At 44.3% G+C, this 27963-nt stretch overlaps 1 protein-coding gene across 2 annotated transcripts in view; it reads right to left on the reverse strand.

Annotated features, from left to right (window-relative positions):
* The window catches only part of gmds (GDP-mannose 4,6-dehydratase), a 145907-nt gene that overhangs the window by 68651 nt on the left and 49293 nt on the right, over positions 1–27963 (reverse strand). For both annotated transcript variants that reach the window (XM_070909219.1, XM_070909220.1), the window contains exon 7: positions 18277–18404. In XM_070909219.1, coding sequence (XP_070765320.1) covers positions 18277–18404 — 128 coding nt within the window. The remainder of the gene's footprint in view (positions 1–18276; positions 18405–27963) is intronic.

A 27963-nucleotide genomic window follows, 5' to 3' on the forward strand; every position in this document is an offset into this window, starting at 1 on the left:
ATGTATGTTACATTTACAGGCAATAATCATACCTCAGATGTTTTTTTTGGAATATCCAGCCCATCTTGATTGCCTCTGAACTGTTCTCTGTATGACTGTTAAGTGTCCCTCTGCAGCGTCAAAGTGCATATACAGTAGAATAATCCGCCTGCTCTCTAGCAATGCCCTGTTTCTCCGCTGGTTTCATTAACTGTGAGATTGTTTGGATTGATGATCGGTTGTGAAATGCCCACTTCAAGGGATAAGGGTGGCCTATGTGAGTGTGGATTTTTATTCTTTCTGAAATGTTTATTATGTGGGTTTTTTGAGGAAAAACAACATTAATGCATTACTTTTGTCTGACCTCATCAGAGTAAAGGCACTGTGTGCTAAATAAGCCCTAGCTGGCATTAATTTTAATTATTGTTGATTGTAATGGTCTTTACTTATTATTTTTCAACATATTATTTTGATCAGCCATAGCAGTTTGTTTAGCCTCTCACTGGTGGTACTACCTAAAAAGTGACATCAACATTTTTTGGTGAATTATGGGCCGAGTTACAAAAACAGCACCAAAGCCCCCCTCATGCTCGGAAAAAGGATCTCGTAAGCGGCGGTTGTGAAAATAGACAAGACGGAGACGCGGATAACATGTTAATAAGTTCTAGTCTGTTCACAGCGAGCTGTATGAAACACAATAGGTCAGTTTTTTTGTCCATAATCTGCGCTCGATCGGCCATAATCTCTTTATAACTCGGAGTAATGCCCAGTAATATGAACAAGGGACGAGTCTTGGAGTCTCTCCTCCGTGAGTAAATATACAACAACTTGGGAGCCGCGGTTCTCATATCTGACCCATCTGAACACACTAACAGTCTAACACAGGACCATCTGTGGATCTTTGGAAGGACATCGATGCCTTATTGACTTCTTGTGAGTGAGTGTGTGTTAGCTACAGTAAGCCTCAGCCATGCCCTGCCCAGAGGAAAGAGGGGAGTGGGCGGGTTGGGGATTCAACAGCGGATCTGGTTCTGCCTGAAACCACTGGTGGTCTCCACAACAAGCTCATTATACAAGATTACATAAACATTCTGCTTATTAATAATTTTTTCTTTAATCAGTTTTGGTGAGATGCAAGATAAAGCGTCCTAATATGTCAGTAAACAAGGTGCACACACATGCAGAAGCACACACTGTGCGAACTGGACCTGAACCCAGCTCAGTGTCTGTTTAAACTAAACGATCCAAGTTAATGCGAACAAATATCCAGTGAGCTGCTCAGAGGTTTCCTCATATCCTGCCCGAGCCCACACACACACACACACTATATGGAGGCATGAAGGCATACACACACGCATACACAATATTCCCCACCCCAAAAAGGCCAGGGGGGTCCGGCTACTGAAACAGCGTTAAACCATTCCTGTAGCAGTCGTGAGAGCTGCTCAAATCAGCCAACAATGCCCTTTGTTTCTGTGTCCAGGATGTATTTAAAAAAAAATGGCGTCTGGGCTCGCTTGTCAAAATTGATATTTTTGTCGCTCTGAAACTCCCCAGCTTTCCCCTGCTCGCTAAGACTCTGGGCGTACCTCAGTGTGACTCCAAAGCTTGTACAACTGCGTGGTAAAATAGTACAAATGCAGTCTGAATAACTCGCGCCAGTGCGTTTTGGCCAAAGCTGCCAGCATGTTTCTCCGACAGTGACCCACTGTGTTTAATATGGCGTCGGCTGCCAAGGGTCACTTTCCATTTGGCTTCAGCGCTCTGAGACTCAAACCGAGAAAGACATGGAGAGAGAGAGAGAGAGAGAGAGGTCGCAGACAGACGGAGCAGCCGACCAGGAATCTGCTGCAGTTTAAGCAGCAAACACCCTTTCTCAGTGACAAATAGATGAACGCGCCCACCTCACACTTTTCCCCTAATCAATAATTCAACAGTGACCTCATATGAATATAAACAAGCTTTGAAAATTTAATAAGCACAGCTTTGTCCAGCGCAGCCAAACAAATGTCATGTGTCTACAGTTTGCACTCAAAATATTCAAAACCTATTATAAATCTAGTGCTGTTAATTCAAACTTTGCGTCTGTGAAGATGTGGGAGTGTAACACCCCGGGGGGGGGGGGGTCAGTAGCCTGACACTGACTGCTCTAAGTGTTTACAAAAGCTAATTCAAATCAAACGGAGCTCTTTCTCACAGCTTCCGTCTGCTTGTCTGTCTAGAAAAGCTAACGTTTCTCTGCCGCTTTCTGTCTGCGTCCACATCTGTCTTCCACTGGCAGCAATAGTTGTTTGGAGCACAGCAGGACGTCAATAACAACTTGTCCTCTGAGGTCTGATTTCAATCTGCCCGAGCATCGGACTGACGTCTGAGAACAAAAGTGAAGGAGGGAGAATCTGGTCTGTGGTCTGAAAATGTCAGGACACATGACGAGGACGTCAGAAGAAAATGGTGGACTGGAAACTGCTCATTTTGGGCTTTGTGGAGAGTGGGACAATACCAGCTGAGGCTGAAAGAGAGACATATACACAGACAGGGAGAGAGGGAGTGAAACTGACAGAGGTGGAGGATGATAGATAGCTTTCCATAAAGGGCCCATCCATTTTCCACAGGCTAAAAACAGGCATGGCAACAAATCTGACTTGCTTTCAAATATTTGAATATGAAGGGTGCTTTATTTAAGCCCTAGAACTGAACACAGCATTAAAGGATAATTCTGGTTTATTACATGTTAGCTCTTATTTCCTTGGGTTTCGGCCAGTTTTCTATTGGTTATGAACAATAGACTCACCAGAGTAAATGGTGACATTTGGGAACACAGCGACATTGATCAGATGATCAGCAATATTATCTAAACCATTTATCAACTGACAGTGACCACGCCCACAATGAAGATGACAAAGGGCAGTTTGGGTAATCTTTTTATTGTTTGCCTTTGTCCGCCAAATCAGTAAACAAATAAAAGAATAAAACAAAACAAAAACAGACTAAATTCTGTTTAGTGATGTTGACGCATTCCCAGATCAGTAACTGTTACCTGCTGACTCCTCCCCCACAAACAACTACCTGTTTTTATCATTTGAGGTATCATTTGAACTATTTTATTTTATTTTCAACAATTCTTATTAAAAATCTCTTTCACTCCTGAAAATCTTTTAGACGGATGTGATCATTAACGAGAATTTAACTTAAAATTTCATCACAATGTGTGGAATCTTTTGGTTCTTTTAAATGATTCAGAACCAGACTCAAAATCTCGGCCTGCGATGGATAAACAGAAAACCCTTCACTACTCCACAACCCCACCTTTGTCCCTGACCTCCTGAGGCTGAAGGGAGGCAGACCCCCCAACAGTAGCACCACCCACCCCATTTTACTTCTGCTGCCAACTGGAGATATAAGGGGCAAAAAACGACAGTCTAAGGATGAGAAACTGTGTGTTTAAGAGTGTGTGTGTGTGTGTGTGCCTGGGATATGAATAATGTATGAGTGGCAGGTCTGATTGATGTGGGGTATAGGGTTTCCAGCCAGCCAGCGGAGGGGCTGTGTGTCCGTGCCCAAACCCCAAAACACTGCACTGCCGACTTCAAAGGGTGTGGTCTGGACTCACTCATATACAAACACAAACTCTCTCTCTCTCTCTCCCTCTCCCTCTCTCTCTCTCTCCCTCTCTCTCTCTCTCTCTCCCTCCCTCTCTCTCTCTCTGTCACACACTCACACACACTCTGAACCGCTCACATAGATGAAGACACACATCTGCACACACACACACACACACACACACACACACATACGCTGGACTTCCTGTGCTCCCAAACAGGAACACACAGGGTGCTGTGTGCTGGACAGTGGGTCTGGGATTTGGGCGGGGGGAGGCCTGGCTTTCCACACCTGTGTTTGCAGCAGTAATTAGGGGCGCATTCTATTTTGGGGCGGCGAGCGTCGGTGCGCTCACTGCAGCACACAGAGAGAGCTCTCAGTGGCTGAGGCGTACAGTACACGTAAGCTGGTGTTTGCTGTGCAGCAGCTTGTGTTTTCTCTGGTTAGAGAGTGTGAATGCCAGTGGAAAGCTCTAAATGGCCTGTAAATACAAACAGTCACATTTCCAGTTCCAGGCCATTTAAGAGCTCATCATGGTCGGCCCACGCACGCCTTTATGACATGACAGACAGCAGACCTCGAGGATATAAGCTCAGCTGATGCTCACATGATTACTTCAAGTCCAATGAATACTTTAAACTACTAAATTAATTAATAATAAACTACCTGCTCAGCACCAAACGGCAGACAAAGTTAGACTAGCTGGTGAAGAAAGTGACAGCTACAGCTAAAAGGAGAGCTAAAGGGAGAGTGAATATTGCACTTACATTCATCAGGTGGAAACTAATTATTTCGCTCCATGTTGAGGAACCATATATTTGGGTGACATATTTCTATATTATTGCGAAGTTTATTCTGAAGCAGATCAGCGATTAGAATATTTGAATTTTTGAACACTACCATTTAAAATGTATTGATGATTTTATAAGTGTGCATTTTACCTTTTGTATGGCGTCTGGCTGTGGTTTCAAGCCATTACAGGCTATCACATCCGTATGTATTTATGTGTGTGAAACAAATAAACAATAAATAAACAAACAAAACAATAATTGTAGTTTTTTTGTTAACAATGGGGTTATGACACTGAGTCATACATCATATCAGGCGGTGGTCTTGGTCTTTTAATGGGATTTATTGAAAATTATATTATTATGTTGAATATTAAAAAGAGTTTTAAAAAAACACCAGCTTCGTCATATAATTATTAAACAAAGTATAATAATCAGGTTAAAAAAAGAGCTTCAGCAGATAATCACACACCTTACTTACAGCAGCATCTATTCTGTTCTGAATTTCTAAATTTGTATCTGGTCTATTTTTGAATCCTCCCAGCCACATGGCTAGCACATCAGAGACTGCGTTACCCACCTCACTGCATGTCACACCAGTCTGCAGCTCAACATCTCAAGGAATAAAACAAGCATGACAGGCCGTGACAGTCACCAATCTGCGAGGTCTATACTTTGAGGTTGCGCTGGTTTGGAGAGTAACGAGGCAAGCTATTGCGCTGTGAAAAACGTAAGATTTGTGAAGACGGGGAGTAAACACAGGGAGGGTGAAACGTGCTTATTCATTCTCTTTCCTCCTCGCTCCCTCGCAATCTTGTAAACACACACACGCGGTAATTACGTCTCATTAGAGCACTCGCAGCCTTTCATGTAGCTGCTGAACATGGCCACCGAATCTCCCCTCTGGCCCACAGACGTAAACAAACACTTCAGCTGGCCTGCCCCCTGGAGCCATGGAGCCTCCGCTCCACAATGGAGAGCCAGGGATTCCCCTTCGCCACGGCGCATGTCTCCACCTCTCACTCCACAGCGCCACCCACATCTTTTTCTTTCACTCTCATTGCTTTTCTTCTGTTCTTTCCTGTTCTCTAAACAGATAAATGAAAACAGGGAGAGTGAGAAAGAGTTGAAAACAGAGAGAGAAAGACGGAGACAGAAGTCAGAGGACTGCCTGCCTGCTGTGGGTCGGTAATGATATAATGAGAGGACTGCAGTGTTTAGTGGGCGGCTCTTTTTATAGCAACTGTCAAGACAAATGTGCAATCATTCACTCTGATTGAGTGGGTGTGTGTGCTCGCTTGTGAGCATGCATGTACGTGTGCACAAAGCGGACTAGGGGATTGTGAGGTGGGCCACAGCGAGATGAAGAGAGTGAGGGGAAGGCAGGAGAGAGGGAAGGGGAAATGGAAGGAAAGGACGTGACTGGAGGAAAAAGAAAAAGGGAAAAGGCAAACAGAGAGGTGTCACTGGGAAAAAAAAAAGAAATCCTGGCCCTGGCATTGAGCGGAGGGTCAGTGAGAGGTGACGGCTGGGTCAAGCTGAGGTCAAATAAGGCGCAAAACCAGGAACTCTGGGGCAGGTTTAGAGTGAAAACAAACCGCTGGTATCACTGCAGGTCACAGACAGGGCCTCCCCTCAGGTTACACACACACACACACACACATTGCTGGGGCCACTTAATTAAAAAAAAAAAAAGAGATCCCTGGCATTCCCTTAGAAAGTCCCACCTTCTAAAAGCAAATACACGGCTCTCCATCGCAGCTGTTTTAACAAGGATAGAGTTCAATACGAGCAGCGTCGAGTGAAAGCCTCATTGTGGTGGAGAGAGAGGCTCTGAACGCCATGTCGGTTCTCTCCTCATCCATCAGACCAACACCTCGGCGCAGCATTTCCTCACCAATTATGCACAGGTCTCCAATCTCACTGTACATGTGCACACACGCCTGTTGTTTCGCATAAAGTCTGTGGTCGTTTTTACGCAGCACGCATGTGTGTAAAACAACACTAACACAAGTACAACATATCGTTTATTACAGTGACCTTGTTCTTCAAATTGCCCACATGGCATATTGTAAACGTGTGTGATTGTTCATGCCAGCATGTTATATGTAAAATAAAATATATATATATAATATAATGTGTGTGTGTGTGTGTGTGTGTGTGTGTGTGTGAGCTTGTGTGCCATACAGGGTCGTATGCCCGGTTTAATATCATAAGACTGTGTGAACGTGGATCTACTGTAAGTCTAATAAAAAACAGACAACATGAGGAAGCCATTTGGCGTTACGCGATGAGGGAAGACTTTCAGTGCTGTGACCCAACAAATGTTTCCATTCCATTAAAGCCATCAGGCCTGTTTGAAGTGGACTGGTTGGGATGCTGTCTCTGCCACGCTCAATAGACTACAGGCAGCTCTCAGCTCTCAGTGGGCCTGAATGCTGCCTGGATGTGAATCACTCCCTCTCTGTACCTGGAGTCGTGTTCAGCTCAGAAAATAACACGATCAGGTTGTTAAATGAGGCGTAAGTCGGGAGCTCTCAGTGGAGAGCAACAAAGACAAACGCAACGTTCGTGATTTAACCAAATTGACTTAATCATGTCGTTTTTTTTAACCTGTGACGGTGCTGCAACTTTCAACTGAATTATTTTATTAAGAGTTTATTTACTCACACACAAGTGAAAAGAGTTCTTCCACAGAACTGCTTTTACTGGATTTTGTCAGCTCTGTGCAGTTTCTGTGGGTGTAATCGTAGAACTGGAAAGTGTTCTGGCAAACCTGATGGATAAGAACCCACTAATACCAACACACAGTTCTAACGAAGAGCCTGCATATACAGAGAGCTGTGCAGGCAAATCAATACAACGACACACAATGATATTTTCATAATATATCTTTAACACTGTGCACCACAGATGACCCTATGTAGGGAAAAACAGAAAAGCACCCAAGAAGGAAATAAGCAGCAGGAGTACAACAGCATATATAAAAGATGCTTTTCAGATGTGCACAGAGGGGGCTATTTATTCTTATCGACCACGTAATATTGAGCACACACACACACACACACACACACACACACACACACGCACGCACGCGCACGCACGCACGCACGCACGCACGCATGCAGTGTGACTACATGTGCACGCAAAGAGTGTGCACAGAGAGGCGAGTATCAAAGGGGTCAGTCAGTCAGAACAACAAAAATGTAATCGCGAGAGAGAGCGAGAGCGAGAGAGCGAGAGAGCGAGCAGAGACTGTGACTGAGCTCTTGTGATATTTGGCTCGGTTTCGACACTCTGCAGTCTGGACGGAGAATCTTCCCACGAGCCACTCGACCGTCTGACAGAGCAAGAGACACAGAGCGAGCGAGGGAGTGTGAAGGAGCGAGAGAGGAGGTCACACACATTCCAGTCCCAAAGAGTCGGCCAGACTCCTCAGACAATTAAAACAAGATAACCCCCCCCCGCCCCGCCCCCAACCATCCCTCTACTCCCATCAGTCCTGTCTGCTCGACCACTGAAGGCTTCACTTCACTCCCTGACTCACACTGATACTCCCTAAAATGTCACTACATGAGACTCAGCCTTTTCTGTATGACACGACTCACACACACACACACACACACACACACACACACACACACACACACACACACACACACACACACACACACACACACACGACTCTCACACACACACACACACACACACACACACACACACACACACACACACACACACACACACGACTCTCACACACACACACACACACACACACACACACACACACACACACACACACACACACACACACACACACACAGACACACAGAGACAAACACACACACACAGGACGGGGGGGATTATTGTATTAGGGTTCCTCTCACACTTGTGCTTCCCAATCAGGCAGTGTTTCAGCTTCACAGGCCAGCTGTGGGCTGCCTACCTACTGCTGCTCTCTGTCTGCTCAGTGCAATCCAACTCCATTCAGACTGTTGGCATCACTAAGGCTGGGTATCGAATCAATACTTTGGTACCAACTGAAATGTATCTGGAGCACAGAGTAATGAAAACTACAAAAGCACCAGTTGCCTGTTCAGACTCGTAATCGTTATTCTTTGATTCAACAAGATTATTCAAAGTGCTTTAGATATGACATAACATTAGATAAACTTTCTTGTGTGGCTGCTAAAAAACATTGAATATTTGAGAACCTTGGATTCTTTTGCAAAATGAATGAATGATTTTATTTATATCTTCAAAGTAAGGAATTGAAAAACGTACAATTTTGTTGTTGTAACAAACTGCGGTACATCATAGCACCACTACCTATTAAAGTTTTCTTGAATAAAAAAATGTGTTGCTTTTAGACAAGTGATGTCACTCGAGTCAATGTCAGTTTGGTCAGAAGACTACAAGTTGAAAATGAAAATGAAAATGACGGTTTTCTCTACTACAAGTGTTGCTGAAGCTTTGATACTTTACAAATTCTCCTCTCTCACACCCCTCCTCATCACCCCCAGCTTACACCCTCCCTCCTGCCCCGACCTGTTAAACCCTCAGCAGGGTGCTGAGCCTTCCCCCCACCTACCCCCTCTGAAGACACCAGTCCATCCATTTCCCCTGCCCCTTCACCCTCTCCTGCTCTGCTCCCTCCGTCCAGGTGGGAGGTATGTCTCTGCTGCTGCTGCTTGTGTGTGTGTGTGTGTGTGTGTGTGTGTGTGTGTGTGTGTGTGTGTGTGTGTGTGTGTGTGTGTGTGACTTCACTCCACACACAAACACGTCACCAACCAAACACAACACTAAAGCGGAGGACAACACTGAAAAACAGACTCTACAGCCTTTGTTTAATAATATAATAATATTTAAATCAAGTCAACTGAAATAAGCTTCATAAATACACTAATATACACTAATTACACTAATTTTGATAATAATAATAATAAAGCACAATTGCACAATCACTGGCAGCCTCAGCTTTCATATACTGAATATTGCATTGGTATGAAAACACTTTCTGACCATAGAAAACTAAACTTCAGCTTTGTTTACTCACTCTTTGATCAGTTATTTCCTCATTTAAATCTACATTTTTATTCATTGAAGACTGCATGTATTTACGTTCTTATTCAGCAGCTCTGTGTTAATACAGCATGTAACACTGATGTACGGGAACTGTCTTTCTGACAGCAGTAAGTTCAGACTTTGTGACCAATCAGCTAAAAACCTTCTGGCACACAGACAGATTGCAACAACAGCACAAAACAGGAATCAATTTCCATCAGGAGAAACGTACAACTGATGCTAACTTCATAGCTCAAATTTGTCAAAGTGTAAATTCATTGTTGTTAAGAACTGTGCTTGGCTTCTTCTTGGTTTGGCAACAGTTGGCAAATGGAGGCAGGGCAAGCATCAGAAACTCTTTATGACGGGAAAAAGTTTTTCACATGCAGCACCTTTAAAATACACTTAAGTGATTTCTTTGTAAAAACTTGTGTATTACTTTTTTTTTAAACGTTGGGATCTTTTTGTTTATAACATGCAAAATTCAATAAGGGGGACGTTTAAAAGGTTTGTCATAGAGTGCTGAATTACAGTTAATAATAAAGATTAATGTGAATATTTCCATACATCTGTGTGTCTCTATTGTCTTTCTATATGTCTGTTTGTGCAGCTAACCGTCAGCCTCTCTATGTTCGTATACGTCTTTGTGCGGGACTCCGGGGTGCAAACTATCCTGCAGGCTTCATATGAAAGCTGAGGATTCTGGTTACACAAGGCGGCGAGGAGAAAGGAGAGAAAAACAGATCGGGAGAAGAAGAAGAAGGAGAGCATCTGCTTTCATCCTCAACCCAGCAGGGGAGAGCTTAGGCCTGTCACTCTGAGAGAGACAGCCAGCTGCTGCAACACACACACACACACACGATGCAAACTTGGGAAAAAATACTGAATATTCTGGAGAATCATCAAAGCTCAGTGGCGTGACCATTTCTCTTGTTTTCACTATTATAAAAATATATTCCTTATATTTAAGCTATAAATACAGGGAAAATCTTAAGGTTCTAACGCGTCCAAAAAGTTCTTTCTAAAGTGAAGAACTTTCAACTTTTCTTCTCTCCTTTAAAAAAAAAAGACATACAGAAAGACAGTCCTCATACCAGAGCCGTCCAGCTGGACAGACCATCTCCAGTTTGTACTAAAAGGCAAAGACAAGCACCACTTGGGTGTTTTCGACTCCTTCAGGCGGAAAAAGTCGTTGGCATACAGACTATAAATTTATTATGAATGTTTGGTTCCAATAATTTAAAAATGATTCGCACTCACAATCAATACTGCAATAAAACCTTATTAAATCTGACATACATTTGCATTACAACTTCCAAGAGTCGTTCTTAAACTGGAGGAGGATGATGATTGTGGTGCAGTGTTTTTGTAGGTTCTTGACTTCCAATGTTTTATTGAGTGAAACAGCCTTGAAACAGGAAAATAAAGTCATTATTGGTGTCAAACTGAATAATCTTCATTGCCTTCTCCTGCAAAAAGGGGATAATGAGTGCGAGTCGCTTCATTTTTGAGGGATGTTTTTTTTTTTGAGCCAAAAAGATGACTAACACTGAACAATATGATTGGCTATCGGACAGATGAAGCAATTAAAACAAGACTGATTAAGTCAGAGACATGGTTCAAGAAGTTTAACATCTAAGAATGAGAACCAAAACACAGAGACACACACATCTTGTATAGCCAACAAGGAAGAGATTTGACAAAACGAACTCACCACGAGGTCCATTTATAAAAAAATACTTTGTCAATGGCAATGTTGATGCTTTGGCAAGAAACAGTCACCTAACAGCTGATAATAAAGGTCCTCCTTTATTTAGACGATTACTGAGAGTCCTTTCTGCCATCATTTCTACAGACTCAAGTAACTCTTCACAAATAGAAATGAACAGATTACTCTCAGGCAACATAGGATTAGTGTGGATGAAAACCTTCTCCGATCGATAAATCATGTTCAAAGAGCAAACCATTATATTACAAAATAAATTGTTACAAAAAAGAACTTTTGTACATTTGAAATCTCAAACTGTGCATTTTGGTGCTCTGTCAGAAAACTGCAGATGTTTTTTTGGTAACCCTCTACAAGTGAAGGCATCATTCAGGCTCAAAGAAGAATTAAATTGCAGGATACGAGACTGTGCACACTGCAGCAATCTTTATTTGTAGAAATCTCCCCGTTTAACATAGAAGGACTTCCAGCCTCCAATGACTCTTCTGCCATTCCCTTTACCAGCTGTAACGCAGCCAGTCGCCCACAGCTGTACTGCCAAACACTGACTGGGGTAACAAAGAAATGACCAGAACAGCAACAGAGAGAAAAAAAGACAGACGTCCCGTTCTGCCTGTGAAGCTGCAGATGCTCCTGCAGACATTTTGGATCTATACATATACATGCAGGAACACACGAAACCCCAAACAGTCGGCGTAACCCTCCCATGGCCCCCCTTACTGAAAGCAGTAACCCTACAATCTCTACGGTCATAGATCTGTCTGTTATCTTCTATTGTTAGAGCAGCAAGAGGGAGTCAGTTTCACACAATCTTTCATCATTTATATCCCCTCAGCTGTAAATAATCTGGACTGTGAAAATCCTCAGAATCACTTCTCTATGACCCCCCCTCTCTTTCTCTGTCCCTCTGGTACGATGCCACAGTAAATACTCACCCCACGTTTGATGATGATTTAGGATTTGGACTCAGATGGGGTAAGAGCGCCTCCCTGGAGATCTATTTTAAGTCTCTCACTCAATTCATCATTCTTATCACTAAATCTCAGCTCTTTCCTGTTTATCCGAGTGAAACTCTCTTCTGTCTACCTGTGGGTCACGTTAAAATTAACAACAGCACAGTTAAGTTTCAATGCAAAGCCTCGGCCCACATTTGTGTTGATCGCTTACATTCTAATAAGCACAAGGATTTATATTATATTTAATATTTATATTTATATTTAATGCAGAAATAATTCACTTAATCAATGAAGAAGCACAACATGAGTCTATCGAGTTGAATTAAACATTCAGATCTTCATGTTAAAAAGACGTTTCGTCCTATTTTTCTCTCGACTTCATGTCACCAGAAGTATTTTCTGTGCTGTGCTCGCTGTAGGAGGACCACTTTCAGGTAAACTACAGAGGTCAGTGTTCCCTGCAGGCAAAACACAACCACTTTCAGGTGCATGAGAACATACAATCCATGCAAAATATGTTGTGTTTCTTGACTTTCATTACATAAAATCAGAGAGATGATAAGCATCAACACTGTTATCTGTAATCCATGTTCATTTTGAATCCCTAAAATTCAAGTGATCACTGTGGAGAGCCACTGTAAGAAACGTCTGTGGTTGAGCCCAAATGACACATTTTACAGGCTGAAAGAACCAATTCAACTCTTCAGACCTGGGATCAGATATCCTTTACCAGTCCTTTAAAAGGCATAAAATGTTTTTGTTATGTTCAGCCACCATGTTCAGTAAATATACATGTTGGTGAAATAAGTGTGTGTGTGTGTGTGTGTGTGTGTGTGTGTGAGGTTGCTGGAGGTTCAGTAAGGATTTATTGCTCTAAGCCACAGGGGGGCAAACCCCAGTTTATTGAGCTGCTGCTTAGGCCATGGGTCGAATTTCACCTGCAATTAACGCTACAAAACCTGCACACACACACACACAGACACACACATCCATGAACGCACACAGCTGCTGTCGTTTACTCATCCTGCTTGTGTGGGATGCCAAATCAACATGACAGTAGCTTCTGTCACAGTCTCTCTCACACTAAATGATCTACACTCGGTCTAACCCCCTGCAGAGCATGAGCACACACACACACACATATTACAGTTAAGGTGAGGGGTCAGGGAGTTGTAGTTGTAGTCAGGAGGTTTTGGTGATGAAACCTAACGCTCCCTCTCCTCTGCCCCATTAGCTCCCATTTTAGCTCTTTACCACTCCAGCTGTGTTTATTAAAACCTTACAGAGCAGGCGAAGGTATTTATCAGCTCCCTGAATCACTGCTGTAAAGATCAGGAACTCATATAACACACACACACACACACACACACACACACACACAAACAGAGTACAGGTACAGTACAGGAAGGGGACAGCCCCCTCCACAACACAGCAAAGTATAGAAGGGAGCCTTTATAAGTTACAGTGCACACATGTGAATCCTGCAGCAGCCACTAAATACACAGCACAGGATGATCGTTATGTCTATATGTGATATCTGCAATATGTTATATGATACATATTTAGCCTATGTGATGCGTTGTTAATTATTACTGTGGCAATTAATCAATCAGTCGAACAACAGAAAATTAATAGGCAACAATTTGAATAATCCATCAATTGCTTTGACTCATTTTTTAAGCAAAAAATTCTCTGGTTCCAGCCTTTGTAAATGTTTGTTGGTTGGTTGTCTTTCTCTTCAACATTTATACACGGAATATTTTGGGGTTTTGTTGGTCTGACAAAACAAGACATTTGAAGACGTCACCGTGGAAACTGAAACCATTCTCATTTTATGGACCCAAATATTGACCGATTCATCGAGAAGATAATCAACAGAGTAATCGATAATGAAAATAATCTTTATTAGCAGCTTTAGTTGGAACTGTGACGTCGGTACCTACATTTGTTAAGTTCTGATGAACCTCAAATCTTTTATCTCCTCTTTCGTTTTGATGCACAAAACATCAAGGCTGTCAAGCTTAAACACGCTCCCAAAACAAACACATCTCATGTCTCGACAGCCAAACACTCTGTGTCCATCAACAGTCTCAAGTCCTGTCAAAATGTCTTTAGAAAGATAATGAGGCCCTTTTTCATGCTGAGTCGCTGTGGATAAGCGCCTCAGCAGAGACTCCAAAATGTAGACGTAAACGTCTTGCTTACTGTACCCAGTTCGCGGGCCTGCCCCCGCTGTCACCTCCAAGGCCAAAAACATGTGATGAATGGCCCAGCGCTCTCATCAATCATCTGTGATTGGCCCTGATCTGCGCTGTGATTGGCTAATTAGCCTCATCTGTAACCATTACTGCACTGAGAGGCAGCTGTGGCAGAAAAAAAAAGGATAAGAAAAATAAAGGAGGTGAAAAATGACACCATCAGGGCTGTCCCGTCACCTCTCTGCCTCCACACAATGCCAGGAATCAGACAGCTACCGCCACACAGGGGCAACCACACACACACACACACCTGAAGACTGCAAGGAAACACCTTCCAAAGACCAGAATTTCACAGGTAATTATATTTTGAGAATAAATATGCGAACAAGACAAGAGCAGGGAGGAGGGCTTGTCAGGACTGTGTGTCAGTGGGTCGGCCACATCTCATCTGGCAACAGTTTCTGCTCTGAGAGAACAGCAACGCCAGCTCCAGTCAGGGGAAAAATAAGAGGCGATTATTAGATGTCAGAGGGAAATATCTGGTAACTGGGTGGTAACTGTTCGCCAAATGAGAGCCGGACAAGAGGGAGCGACAGTTTGGTGGAGCACTGGTCTAGTGACGCAGCTGTTCAGGAGTACTAAATACCAAAAAGTAAAAGTTTAAGAGGCGGGAGGGAGATGAAGAATAAAAATACAAGGCGGGAAAGGAAACAGACAAAAAGACAAAGTGAGGCAGGATGGAGCCCGAGGGGAGAGAAAGGGCCAAACCCACCAGGCCGACTTCTGCTCCTGCTCCCTCCCATCCAGCCCTCATCTCTGCACAGGAAATGGCTCTTTGCAGCCAGAAGGGGAGGAGGTGTGTGTGTGTGTGGGGGGGGCTCCAAACAGCTGTACCCACCATGGGCCAACTCAAGGTGGGGGCACAGGCTGAGAGGAGAGGAAGGAGTAGGGAGGAGGGTTAAGATGGCTGACTCCTACATCTTTATCTGCAGTGATTGCTGTGGGTTTCCTTTTCTCTGTGGCATGCTCACATTCAGAAATGTGTTCGGTATCGCCAAATCCCAGAAAACCACACTCAAAAAACAAGGGCAGCCAAATGTTTCAAACAACAAGTCCAAAGCTTAACCCCTTTGAGGAAAACGAGATCAGGAGGATTTAAATTATTTTATCTGTTGATTTTACACTAAAGCGTTCAGCATCTATTCCATAATACCATAATAATAATAAAGGACTCCATTGAGAGTAGCTGGGCAGCTCCAGGACTGTCTGCCTGGCTGGGACAGACACCCGATACTCGGCTGAGACGATGCCCAGCCAGCCGCACGCCTTCAGACGTCGTTAGAGCAGACACACAGCACGCCCCTCCTGCCACCCGCAATCCATCCACAGCCAATTACAAGCAATTTCCCTGTCCTGGGTGGGGTGAGGAGAGGGAAAGAGAGAGGGAGGAAAAGCAGTTGTCAGCCTAAAGCAGACACACATGGTTCTGTTTACAAATTGCCAGTTGTTTGGCTTTGCCATGGTAACACAGTGCTGACGCTGGCTGGATGGATATTTCAAAGTGAGGCAGAGAGGGGGTCGTGGTGACAGTCGCGGCCTTTGATGGTCTGCAGGGCGGGGTGAACTTTCAGCAGGAGAGATGGTTCATTTATGCATAATGTACAACCGTCCCACAAACACACGTCTGTTTCCCTCCTGCCTTCATCTTCTCTCCCTTCCTCCTCCTCCTCCTCCTCCTCCTCCTCCTCCTCCTCCTCCACATCACTTCCCCTCAGCACCTCGGGCTTCTGTTTGGCTTCCCGAAATCCGCCTTTCCGAAACTGGAGACGCACAGCGAGGAGGTGCCTGATTCACCAGAACTGGAATGTCGGCCGTTCCCACCGGAAACCTGGAGCGTCTCAAGCCAGGGTGCCCCGGACAGGCGAGTGCACAGACACAAACCCAGCAACACAGGGTTGCACGTACAACACAGGAGTACACATCTGGTCAGTCAGACTAACATAACAGGATGAAGAAACCTGCTGAATGTGACCCAACAACCAGTTTTACTTGTCTGAGAATGAGAACCAGTCTTGTTGTTTCACACAGCATCTAAGTGGGGAAAGCCACTAGTCCTGGAAGTTGTTTTTCCTCAATGTAAATTTACATTCGTTCTTAATGACAACCTCAATATTTCTCAAAATAGCAGCGTTAAAGTCACCTGGATAATTCAATAGTTTATGTTATGGCCATTAGGTATAAATATTTTAACTTTGTTTCTAAGAAATCATGTTCTTCCGTCAGTTTGGTGTGTTAAATAACAAAAATATGCAATAAAATAACAATTCCAATTCACCTCAGTGGCTGTCACAATGACCACTACAGCAGCCAGAGGAACAAATCAGAGCTGTAGCAAATGCTGAGCTCTTCAGCTGCGATCAGGAAGCTCAGGCTCTTTCAGCCTAGAGATGCAACTGAAAAGCTCTGTGATCAAATGTTTTAACACCAACGCTGCTTAGGAGTCACTCTTGAGTCAGGAGAGTTTAACAGAGAGTTTAATGCCAATCAAACAAGAAATGTGATCGCATCAAAGATGAAGAAGATTTCTGCCTCACGTGACAACTTAAACCTAAAAATCCAGTTTTTCCACCTTTTCCCTCTTGTTTCTGTATGTTCATGAAGTACAGTGTCATACAGCAACAGGATCAGCGTACTGTTCACTCCAGTTGAAACATTGTCAGCTCACGTGGCATGCCTTTACTGGGAATCAGAGTCTGTTCGTGGCCACTTGGGTTTTTCCACTGACTTTGTATGCAATTGTGCTGCCTCGAAAGTTTGCTTTGCATTTAGTCCACTCCACCTAGAAGTACCGCCCCTTCCTGTGACCAGTGACCTGTAACCCTGTCTGAGAAAAATTAACTGTCTAACATTGAGACATTATTATATATATATCATCCTTTACTTTGCTGTGAATCCATTTGCGTGACAGCAAAATGTGTGCTTCCATTTTACCAAACCCAATTCAAGTCAGACTTCCTACCACAGGAGGCAAAAAGTATTCAGTGTGGTTTCAATCGGATGTGACTGATCAAAAGTCTTCCCGTGTCAGGCAGTGACTGATGCTTCACTGACGCCATCGACGCCTCGAGCCTCGCCTGAACAGCGCGAACCGCAGCTTCACTACCACCGTGCGCTGATGCAGTGACCCCACACTGTGATCTGCAGTCAAACTGAGGTTCCCCATCGTAACCTCCTCACCCCCACTCCCATCTCAAAGAGCGCCCCCCGCCACCTCCGCCACCATCACCTCCTAATAATAACACGGTCCGCAGTGAGGGGTCTGCTGTCAGACATGGCAACCCGTCGAGTCTTTCATCTCAACAGCCACACACACGTGTTCCAACCTTAACCTATCACACACTTTGACACATACATAGGAATGTGCGCTTCCTCACACACACATGCACGGGGGGAAAAACACACACATTCAGAAACACCGAGCTCTGTCTGCTCCTGGACGTGGCGACCCCACTGTTCGTTTCATCTCCCCACTCCTTTCTCTGCTTGCTGCTGGCACCATTACGTTAACACAAACACCATATTTCTGTCATCGTCCTCAGGACGCAGCGTTCCCTTAATATCTCTCTTTCTTCTGCGGGCGTTCGGGGAATGGTGATGGGGGCCTGAAGGGATCTGGGACATGGGTGAGTTGTGGGAAACCAGAGTGCAGTCTGTGGCCTCACAGCATGCGGCCCTCTCTCTCTCCTCCCGCTCCCCCTCTCTTTCTCTATCTCTGTTTCTCTTTTGGCAGAGAATCATAGGAGGCTTCATGCAGATCGCATATTGCGGCCTCAAATGATCTGGGAAAACATGCCCTGTCAATGCTATGTGCACATCTTGAACCCTGTTCAACTCTGAAGCAGTGCATGCACAGTTTGTGTCTGTTCCTCTGAGCTTGTGTGAGGCTATGGTTGTGTGTGCTTTACCTCCACATAGTCTTTGGCGTGGCCCCAGTCCCTCTTGGAGTCCAGGTTGCCCAGGCTGAAGCTCTCCAGTTGGCCAAGGTGAATCTTTGCCACAGAACGGCTGATCTTACGCGTCACAAAGTTTGAACCTAAAACACATACATTAAAAATGCTTTGTTGGCATCTTCTGAATTCAATTACACTTTACACGGGCTATAAATATTGCAGAGGTTTAGCTCGGTCCAACACATACAAACACAGATAGTTAGAAACAGAGAAAAAAAGAGCAGATAAGTGAAATCGAGGCCTCCTCATTGAAGACATTGAAGTTTAGAGATCCCTACAAAACTTCTACATAACTCTGTACCCCCCCAACCCCCCCCCCCCCCAAACACACATACAGACAGCTTTCCAAACCTCTACTACTGCTCCAAGTCCTCTTTAGCCAAAGCAAAAACTCAAGCAAAAAGCCACCCTGAGTCAAATCAATTCGTTACCACCTCACATTACAGCCACTAGATCCTTTTAGATTCCTTCTCTCTCATTTTCCTCTCTAATTCACTGTTTCAGTGTCAAATCTGGGCTGGATGCCAAGACAAATCTCAGACCATCAGTCTGTCAACACCAAAAAAAGCAGCAGGGAAGTTCCACAGAATAATGACAACCAAAGGGGACCACCCCGGCTCTGCTGGTGCAGTGTCCAGTCCAGGATCACCACATCGACAGCCGATCCATGTGCCAGATCGCCCAGCGGTGCTCCTCGTTCCGAGCAGACACACATGGCGCTATTATCTGCGGGAAAACAAATGGGCTCCTAATGACTATTTCTGTGCTGCTATGAAGGGTTAGAGAAGTTTTTGGGTGTTTTGGCGGGACACTGTGGGCCGGTGTCATGTTCTCTGTTCCTGCTGTGGGGGGAAAGATGCCGTGGAGAGCCTGCAAATAAATGCACCAGACCTCCAACCTAAACACAGCATTATACTGATGGAAATCAACACTAAATATCAGGGTGTCATGTCTAATAATGCCACCATCTTAGTTGAAACAGCTTATTAGAGCTTGAGGGGTTTAGCTCTGGCTAGTCTCTTCTGTCTTATGTTCAAAAGCCAACATGGCAGATATGTGGGGATATGTGAAAATATAATTTCAAAGGAAAGCTTGAAGCTTGCATCAAAGAGTTGGCTATTTTTAGCCCCAACAACATCTCTACTGTCCATAAATCTCCCACAACCTTGCGTGAACCTCTTCGAGACCTCTTAAGAGCTCCTACATGCTGTTTTTTAAACTCATCATGTCTGGGATGAATGTTGCCTTTTAGCTCTGCGCCCATCCTGGCTATAATACCGCGGCTCTGTCTCGACACTGTATCACTGTTGCCCTGACATGGAGCAGAGCCTTCATTTAGACACAGGAAAATCCCATGAACCCAATCATGCGAATGCACCAAATTTGTAGTAATTATTTCATAGGAAAGCGACAGCCCTGGGCAGGCTGAGCAAAAACAGACCAGAGAACGTTAGACACGCTTATTTGAGAAAATACAGCATGTTGTGTGTTGGTAGCAGGTCACATAGCCCCCGTGTCAACGCTGCTTAGTCGCCATGTTGAGCTGGAGTTTAATCAAGTTTAAATTAGGCTCTATGGAGTCTTCAGACTTTCTCTGGATCCCACTACTTTAATCAAAAATCTACTAAGTCCGATCTCTAAATCCATCTATTATCCAGAATTCTGTGAATCAACATTATTCACGTCTATTAGGAAATAGCATATGTCTACGGAGCGTACATAAATTGTCGATGGAAACCCCCTTCGATGTCAGACCTGTCCTGACTTTGCATGATTGTCTCATCTGGCCCCGGGGCCGTTCTAACCTGGCAGGTCATCTGTTCTGGCAGGTTCCACTGTTCCACTGCTGACTGCAGTCAAATGTTAACCAACAATTACTCATCTGCCACTGACACATCCATGATTGTCAGCTCGGCTCTCACATCAGCTACACAGACTCATCACAGGGTGTGGGCTATTTACCATTCAGCTACACACACACATGAACATTCCCATGTCATATAGCTAGTGCTCGAACGACCAAGCGATTAGTCATCATTTTAAAAGGGAACGCCACAGATTTTACACATGAACAGCAGTTAACTAGTCATGTGGATTATTATTATGTTTTCTGTGGCTCCAGAGAAACTTTCTACGATCTGAGAAAACAACCCTTTGTGATGTCACCAGGGTTAACTTAGCGTTGTTCTGTATCTTGGACCTTGCATTGTGTGCACAACATTTGTGCAACTTTTGTTCTCTTTTGTTTTCCATGCGTTTCTCTATTTTATATCATTGTAAATTAAATATTTAGGGGTTTATGGGCTCTGGAAACATTTGATCAATAATTCCCACTGTTGGTTTTTACATTTCTACATAATAAATACAATACGCAATAAATACTTTTTCATTAGTTGCAGCTCTCCATATTGTATGTTAGGGCCCGGTGAGGCGAGGCAATGTAACAAGAGCCCATATTGGTAACTACAGTAAATTGGAAGGCAGAGGTTTGATTTGATCCAACATCCAAGGGAAACTCAAGTTTGCAGGTTAAACACAGGTTGTCAAAACTCTGCAGAGCCGAGTTGGCTCTAAGAAAGGTGGCAGAGGGATACAGTGTAGCACAGTACACCCAATCAGTAATAAAGTCCATTATTTCCCCCAGAGCACACCTGTAGTCTCCTTGTAAAGCTCACACCTCTGTTTGGAGTGGCTCTGCTCCCTGCCTGCTCTAATTGGTGCGGTGTGGACCAGAGCGTGGGCCTAATGGACCGGCCTGCCTGGCTGTGGACAAAGCCTGCTCTGTTACTGGCCCGGGTGTTAATGTGTTTCCTTTACTGGCAGCAGCACCGCAGGACAGCCAGGAGGAGGGAGTGGAGGCAGGCGAGGGGAGCCAGGGGGGCTAACAGGAGGTTTCGAGCCCAAACAGGGCAGCGGTGGCCGTTTAACCTTGCCCGCGGCCCGGCGGAAAGTCTAATAAAACCACGGGCCGTGAAAACTGAGCAGACAGCAAAACCCGTGCCAGAAATGGACACTCAATCTCTTTCTCTCTCTCTCTCTCTCTCTCTCTCTCATTCTCACTTAACCGTTTCTTTTCTTTTTTCCATCATTCCTTTTAATTTTTTGGCCAGAGAAGCGACAGGAAGAACGTAACACACGGGCCTCGTTGGCACAGCTGGGCTGAAGCGAGGGGAGAAAAGGGAGGAGGAGGAGGAGGGTGAGGAGAAATGTGCGGAGATGTCTCCCATCCAGAGCCAGGCCATGTGGGCCCAGACAGGATGGGGACGGGAGCTGTCAGCTGGGGGCTCGGGTGTGGGGGAGTCAGGGAGGGGACTGTGGGTTTGAGGGGATTTTGGCTTGACTGGTCTTGGTTACTCAACAGATTCTGTTGTTAGAACCATGCTGCTAAAGAAAGGTGACTTATGAAGTCTGGCTTTAAACTGTGCGACGGCCCAGCCCTGACTAACACTCATTTATATTACTGTCTGTGACTGTATTTATGTGCATTTACTAATTGAGATTCAACCGCAGTGTGATTTACTCAAATCGCTCTTCTGTAACATTTATTATAATGTGTGGTCATGGCTGAGCCACACGGCGCATTAGCTCTGGAAAAACTGAAAAGCATAGTGAATTCAAGTCTTGAATCATATCAAACATTTATCAAGTTGATCTTTAATGTTAGATTTGCGCAGGTAGAACATCGGCCTCCTCCCCAAGCCAAGTCTCCTCTTCCAACTTTAGACCTGGAGTATGTTTTTCATCACCACGTAAATCTGTTCCTAGGCGATTTGCAGGATGTTAGTAAGTTCTCCCTTTTCTTGCTAAAAATGTGGAATGACTTGGTAACCCAGACTGTTTTAATGAGCCACATTCCAAAAATAGGACAGCGGATCGCCTACTTCTCTTTAAAAAGCTGAACACAGAGATTCCACGTATTTTCCAGATATTTGACAGTTGAGTCATTTCTGTCCCAAGCTTGTCTGAACTGGCCACGTTCTGAAGCTGGTTAAAGGAAAAAATAGCCAGGACTTAATCTTGATTGCCACAGTTGTAACAGAAACCCTTAGGTTACCTCAGCACAGGGTTTACACACCTGTTTTGGAATTTAACCAGAACTGCAAATCCCATAATCCCACTCTGTCTTGAGCAATGGCCTGGGGAGTGAAAGGATTTGTGGTAAATTTGAAGTGAAAAATGCAACCCTTAATTTCTATCTCCACTCCCACACGTTTAAGGATTTAGGTCGACCCTGTAGCCCTGTTTACATCAAAATGAATGCGTACTCATCTCATACCCATCTTCTTTATCTGCACTGAGTTATGAACAAAATACCTGACTTGCAGGAATACTGAGCGATTCTGCAGGAGGAATCTTCCCCAGGTCGGGGGTTGGCCAAATTCCACCCAGGCCAAAGACCTGTCAGTGTCTGCCATCACTGTTATTGCACAATTCCCATTCTGACTGATCTCTGGAGCCTCGATGAAGGGAGAATATTTGCGTTGCATCCAAGAGAGGTCATGCGCTCAGCTCCGCCAACACAGCATCTATTCACACCTGACAGACTGCTGCCCTCGTTCTGGGCTGACTCAACTGACAGGGAGGGTGCAGAGAGAAAGAAATGTGATGCGAGGAGGGTTGGAATGGGGCTGGAGGGTTGCGAAGACAGAGACAAAGACCAAGAAAGTCACTTTTTTTAATTGGGTGTGATGCAACAAAATGGATGGATGGCACAGTGTGTGCAAAGGTGTGGGGAAAGAAAGGGAGGGTGTGGAGAAAGAGAGGGGAGTAGATGTTTTTCTTGAGCTCGAAACACTGACAGCACCACCTCCATATTGCGGAATCGAGAGCAAATGGGACAAAGTGTTTCACCCTGGTATCGAAAACAAAGACGTGATTGTGTCTGGCAGCATCCCGTATTTCAACTAAACCAAATTACCGTAGAGCGAAATTTTAAGGTTTGAATGTCCACCTGAAGGGCTCTGAGAGGACGTGGCAAAGGTTGAGAAAGGCGACGAGGAGCCCTCAACTCGCAGTGCAGTTAGCGCCGCTCAAACCGAGCACTCTGTCAACAAGATTCTTGGTTACCATGGTGATCTGGGACAACAAACACAACGGGGATGAGTGACGTTAGAAACCTCAACAAGCACATGACGTCTGAAGCCAAGGTAGGCTGAGACGGAGGGAAGCACCATTGTGGCCACGTGACACAAGGTGGTGGAAGGCGTGGAGCGAGGGGAGGACTCTGTCATCAGCTCTGTTTTGAGACATCAGACTTCACTTGGCCACAGTTCAGCTGATGTTGAGACTGCTCTCACTCAGCCCTTCCTCATCAACACCCGGCGAAAAACAAAGAGTGCCCGCTCCGTGCCGAGTTCCATCTTACGAGATACTGCCAAATCCCCCTGACGCCCTCTGACCGAGTCACTCCTATCTAAAGATTTCCTTTGAAAATAACTTCTCCAATAAATGGAAAACATATCCTCTTACAAATCTATCATGCGATCTAACCTTTTGGGCTCAACCTCAACGAAAGCAGAAAGATGAAGCCAAGGCATGTAGAGGCTCAGCAGCTGTATGTGTGAGTATTTGAGGGGGCAGCATTGACTTTGGCAGTGCTATTCTAACTTCCCCAATGCTAACTGGTCTTCTCTCCTAACATAACAGTATATTATTCTATACTGCCAAGCGTGAACCACAGAGCTCTCAGGGTGGGGAGATGGATGGGACTTCCCCAAATAAACCAGGGGATTAGCCTACAACTGGAGCTGGTCAGTAGTAGCAACAGTGGATACACACACAAAACATATTACTGTGCTGATTTACTGCAGAGCCTTAGATCAACACACTGCTAATATCTATAAATTAAACTTGGGTTTTGTCTTTTAGTATCAAAATTAGATTTTTGGGGGGTTTGACGTACTGTATGTCTGTTGAGTATTTTGACCAAATAAATATATGAACTGGTTATTTGCACAGGTTTCACTGCTGATCACTCTTGCCAAGAGACTGTGGAGTACTGCACTGTCTCATATGTCACAGCAATATGGAGTCTATTTAGTAACCCTGCTAACGCTAATCCCTCTCTTCAGAGACAGTGTGAGGGCTGTTTGTTATGGCTAACAACTAAGCTAACCAGAGAGGAGCTAGCCGCGGTGTGAACCGGCCGGCAGATGCGGGCTTCTGTTTGCTTTGCTTCACGCTGGATTTCCACCGGGAAATTTTTCCTCCCCGACCGTCCGATTCCGACCTTTCACTGCAGAACAATGGAGATCTGCTGTTTATTGGTTGAGCGGTCAGGTGTTTATGAGAACTGTAAGAGAAACCAGAAGCGCATTCCTGCCGGGATTAAGTCATCCTGGGCACTGTAAGAGACAGAGCTCCTTGTTGAATCCTAAAGAGGGACAGTAAGTCTGAGGGAAACTGGTGCTTCACTCTTCCCTCTCCAGCCATTCCCAGCAGCCACCAGACCATCCTATGTGACACATCACACCACGCCACACTGCGCCACGGAGATGATTGGCCACGGGCAGGTCACTTTGGCAGACGCCATTAGAGCAAGACTCAGCGAGTTTGTTGTTGAAGGGAAAAACTCCCTCATAAAAGGCAAACATCTATTTGTCTCTCAAACACAGACACACAGCCACCGGCACCCTGGGACAATGACATCACAGCTTTTCCTGTGTGTGGGAGAGTGTGTGTGTGTGGGGGGGGTGGTGATGTCAGAGCCACTGAAACTGACATCATGACTTCCTCCCTCATTAGTGACTACTTATCCAGAGGTACATGTGGCATGTGAAAGACAGGAGGGGCAGCACGCAGGTAATGAATAACCCTTTATATCTTCCTGCCAGTGTGAACACACGTGGGGATAGTGTTCGCTGAGATGTTCAGGGTGTGGCTGAGAACAGAGGGGTGATGACAAACCCTCTGGCTCTGGTGATCTGCAATAGGTTTCACTAGTTTCTTTGGTGATGTCATTGATTTTTAGTTTATATATTTTAGTGATTTTTTGTGTAGTTTTTACTGTTCAGAAGGTTTGAGTTTGGAGAAGGTTTTTTATCTTTATCTTGGTAGTTACTGTCACTGTCTTTCTTTGTCATAACTGAGAGAGTTCAATATTTATTCACCAACTGTGAGTCAGTCTACATTGTGTCCCAATTCCTATATACACTAACATTATAAAGTATATAATATGTACAATAATATTTACTATTTTGAAGGTTAATATAAAAGATATTGATGTTGCTTCATCTGCGTCTTTTTACTAAACTGTTATATTTTGTACAAACAAATAAGTATGAAAGGTGTGACGAAAATTGTACTTAACACACTTGTGACACTATCAACAATTTCAAAATCAAGAAACATCTTAAATAGCAAACTTTTGCTCTTGTTGTTTGAGCTGTCACTGGAGTCACCACAGTCCACTATTTCAGTTTCCTGTGCAACTATCCCATAATGCAGCATGTTGGCAGTTTTAGTATGCTTCATTTTGTACTTTTTCTGGTGTCAAGGTAACACATAATAGGTTGAATTAGTATACAGCATGCAACACCAAGAACGATGTCAAGTATGTGAAGTCAATGTTGAATCAGTATTCTCTCTGTACAGTAACACGTACAGTAGTTATGTATCTCACACTGTGTGATTTACAGCACAACCTTACACTCCAACAATGAAACAATGTGCCAAGGGGGTGTTTTGCAGCTCAAAGCACCAACACTTCCCGTCTAAAGCCCTCCTGTGGGTGCCGGAGTGCACGGCCAAACGCCCCCTCAGTGCGGCAGCGGCAGGGTCACGGCGGGCCCCCGGGGGCCTGGGTAAACACTGGCCAATCCAGCCAACACAAGCGCCACACTGGGTTGTGTAAGGCAGCCGTGGGACATCTGGCCACATCACAGCGCAGCGTTCCTGCTTTATGAGCAACAACAGCCGTAACTCTGAGAATAGAAGTGGCAGGATTAAACCCAATGGCCTGCTGGAGAAATGCTGACTGTGTTGAAAGGAGCAGTAAGACATGGAATGAAGCAAGAGAGAGGAAGAAAGAGGAAAGGACTGAGTGTGGCAAGAATGGAAAGATAGAGGCAGAGTCAGAGAGGGAGATGAGAAAGAGCTGACCGAGGACCAAAAGGCTGAGGACGTGTTATCGAGCGGGCAGCAGGCTTTGCCCTTATAAGGTCATTGTGTGTTCTTGTGGAAAAGGACACAAGCCTCTCTGATTTCACAGTTTTCACATTACCACTCAATCAGCCTGTTTGTTTATCTCTAGGGGTGTAACTAATGATTATTTTTTGAGTATTTTTAAATTAACCGATTAATCGTGACGTCTATACGATGTCAGAAAAAAACAGAAACGTTTCCAGAGCCCAAGGTGACGTCTTCACAATGCTTTTTTGCTTTTGTCCAACTGTCCAAGACCCAAAGATATTCAATTTACAAACTCTTAAAATCTAAAAGGCCAGAGAATGTTAAAAGACTCAAGTATTATAGTTGTTTTATATAAACTCTCTGTTCATTGACAAACTGCTTCAGCACCACCCTCCTCCTGTCATCCAACCTGTTTGCATCACCCCCAGATCGACTGATTCTCCATTACAAGACCTCGAAGGCGACCACACCATCTTTGCTGAACTGGCTGTAAACTACACCAGTTCCCACACCTATCTATCTGTGGTAACCCATTAGGGTTTACTGGCTGACCCCTGACCTCGGCTGGGGTCGTGGCCAGGGCCTTCATTAGGGGATAAATCATAAACACCTGAGAGGCTGACCTGGGTGCTGCGCTGGCGCTGCAGTCATGTGGTAATAATTTTGGGTCGCGGTGGCGTGTAAATCGGGTTAAACCAGCGCCTGCGACCCTCGGGGCTCAGAGCACATATTAAAAATGTGACCACAACCCACTCACTGTGAGAATGTGTGTGTGTCAAGTAGTTATGAGAAACCTGGCTCCACCGATGAATGAATATTACTTTATATAGAGCATGTAATTGAATACTTTTACACAATCCAACAATCGTTTATATTCTGTGTTACCGCCTTATTGTGGGGTTAAGATGTCAAATGTTGACATTGAATTTGAACTTCACAAAAAACTGAGTTGTATGATATATAATCATTCCTAACTGGCAAAATAGTTCATTAACAGCCCATCTGATAAAAACTACAGCAGTTTTAGGAATTATTTACTTTTAATATTATATTACAGGTATCATAAAATCACTGTAAACTGATTGTTGAGCAGTGCTTAAAACTGCGTTTCCATTATATACCTACATTTGAACTTTCTACACAGAAAATCCACCATGACATGTTGTGTTGTGCCCTCAGAGTAGGATTTGATATACTGATGTTATGTAACATTTAAAAAATGTGTTTTGTGGTAAATAACTATTCACTATAAGTCAGTACCTTTCCCCCGTTAATTGCACACTTACTATAAAAGTGTAATAAAGGTTTGTTTGCAGAAATACGCAGCCTCAGGAACAAAGTAGTAAAGCGAGGAAAGGGTTTTTGAGAGATGTTTTGTGCCTCTAAAAAAGTTTCTATACATTTAGAACATTTGAAGGTGAATATAATCAGTCAGTGTTTACATACTGTATTCACAAAGAAAATCATTTATAACTATTGGCATATAGGCAGATTTTTGACTGCAAAAAATAA

Source organism: Enoplosus armatus, chromosome 7 (genome assembly GCF_043641665.1).
Source record: "Enoplosus armatus isolate fEnoArm2 chromosome 7, fEnoArm2.hap1, whole genome shotgun sequence".
NCBI lineage: Eukaryota > Metazoa > Chordata > Actinopteri > Centrarchiformes > Enoplosidae > Enoplosus > Enoplosus armatus.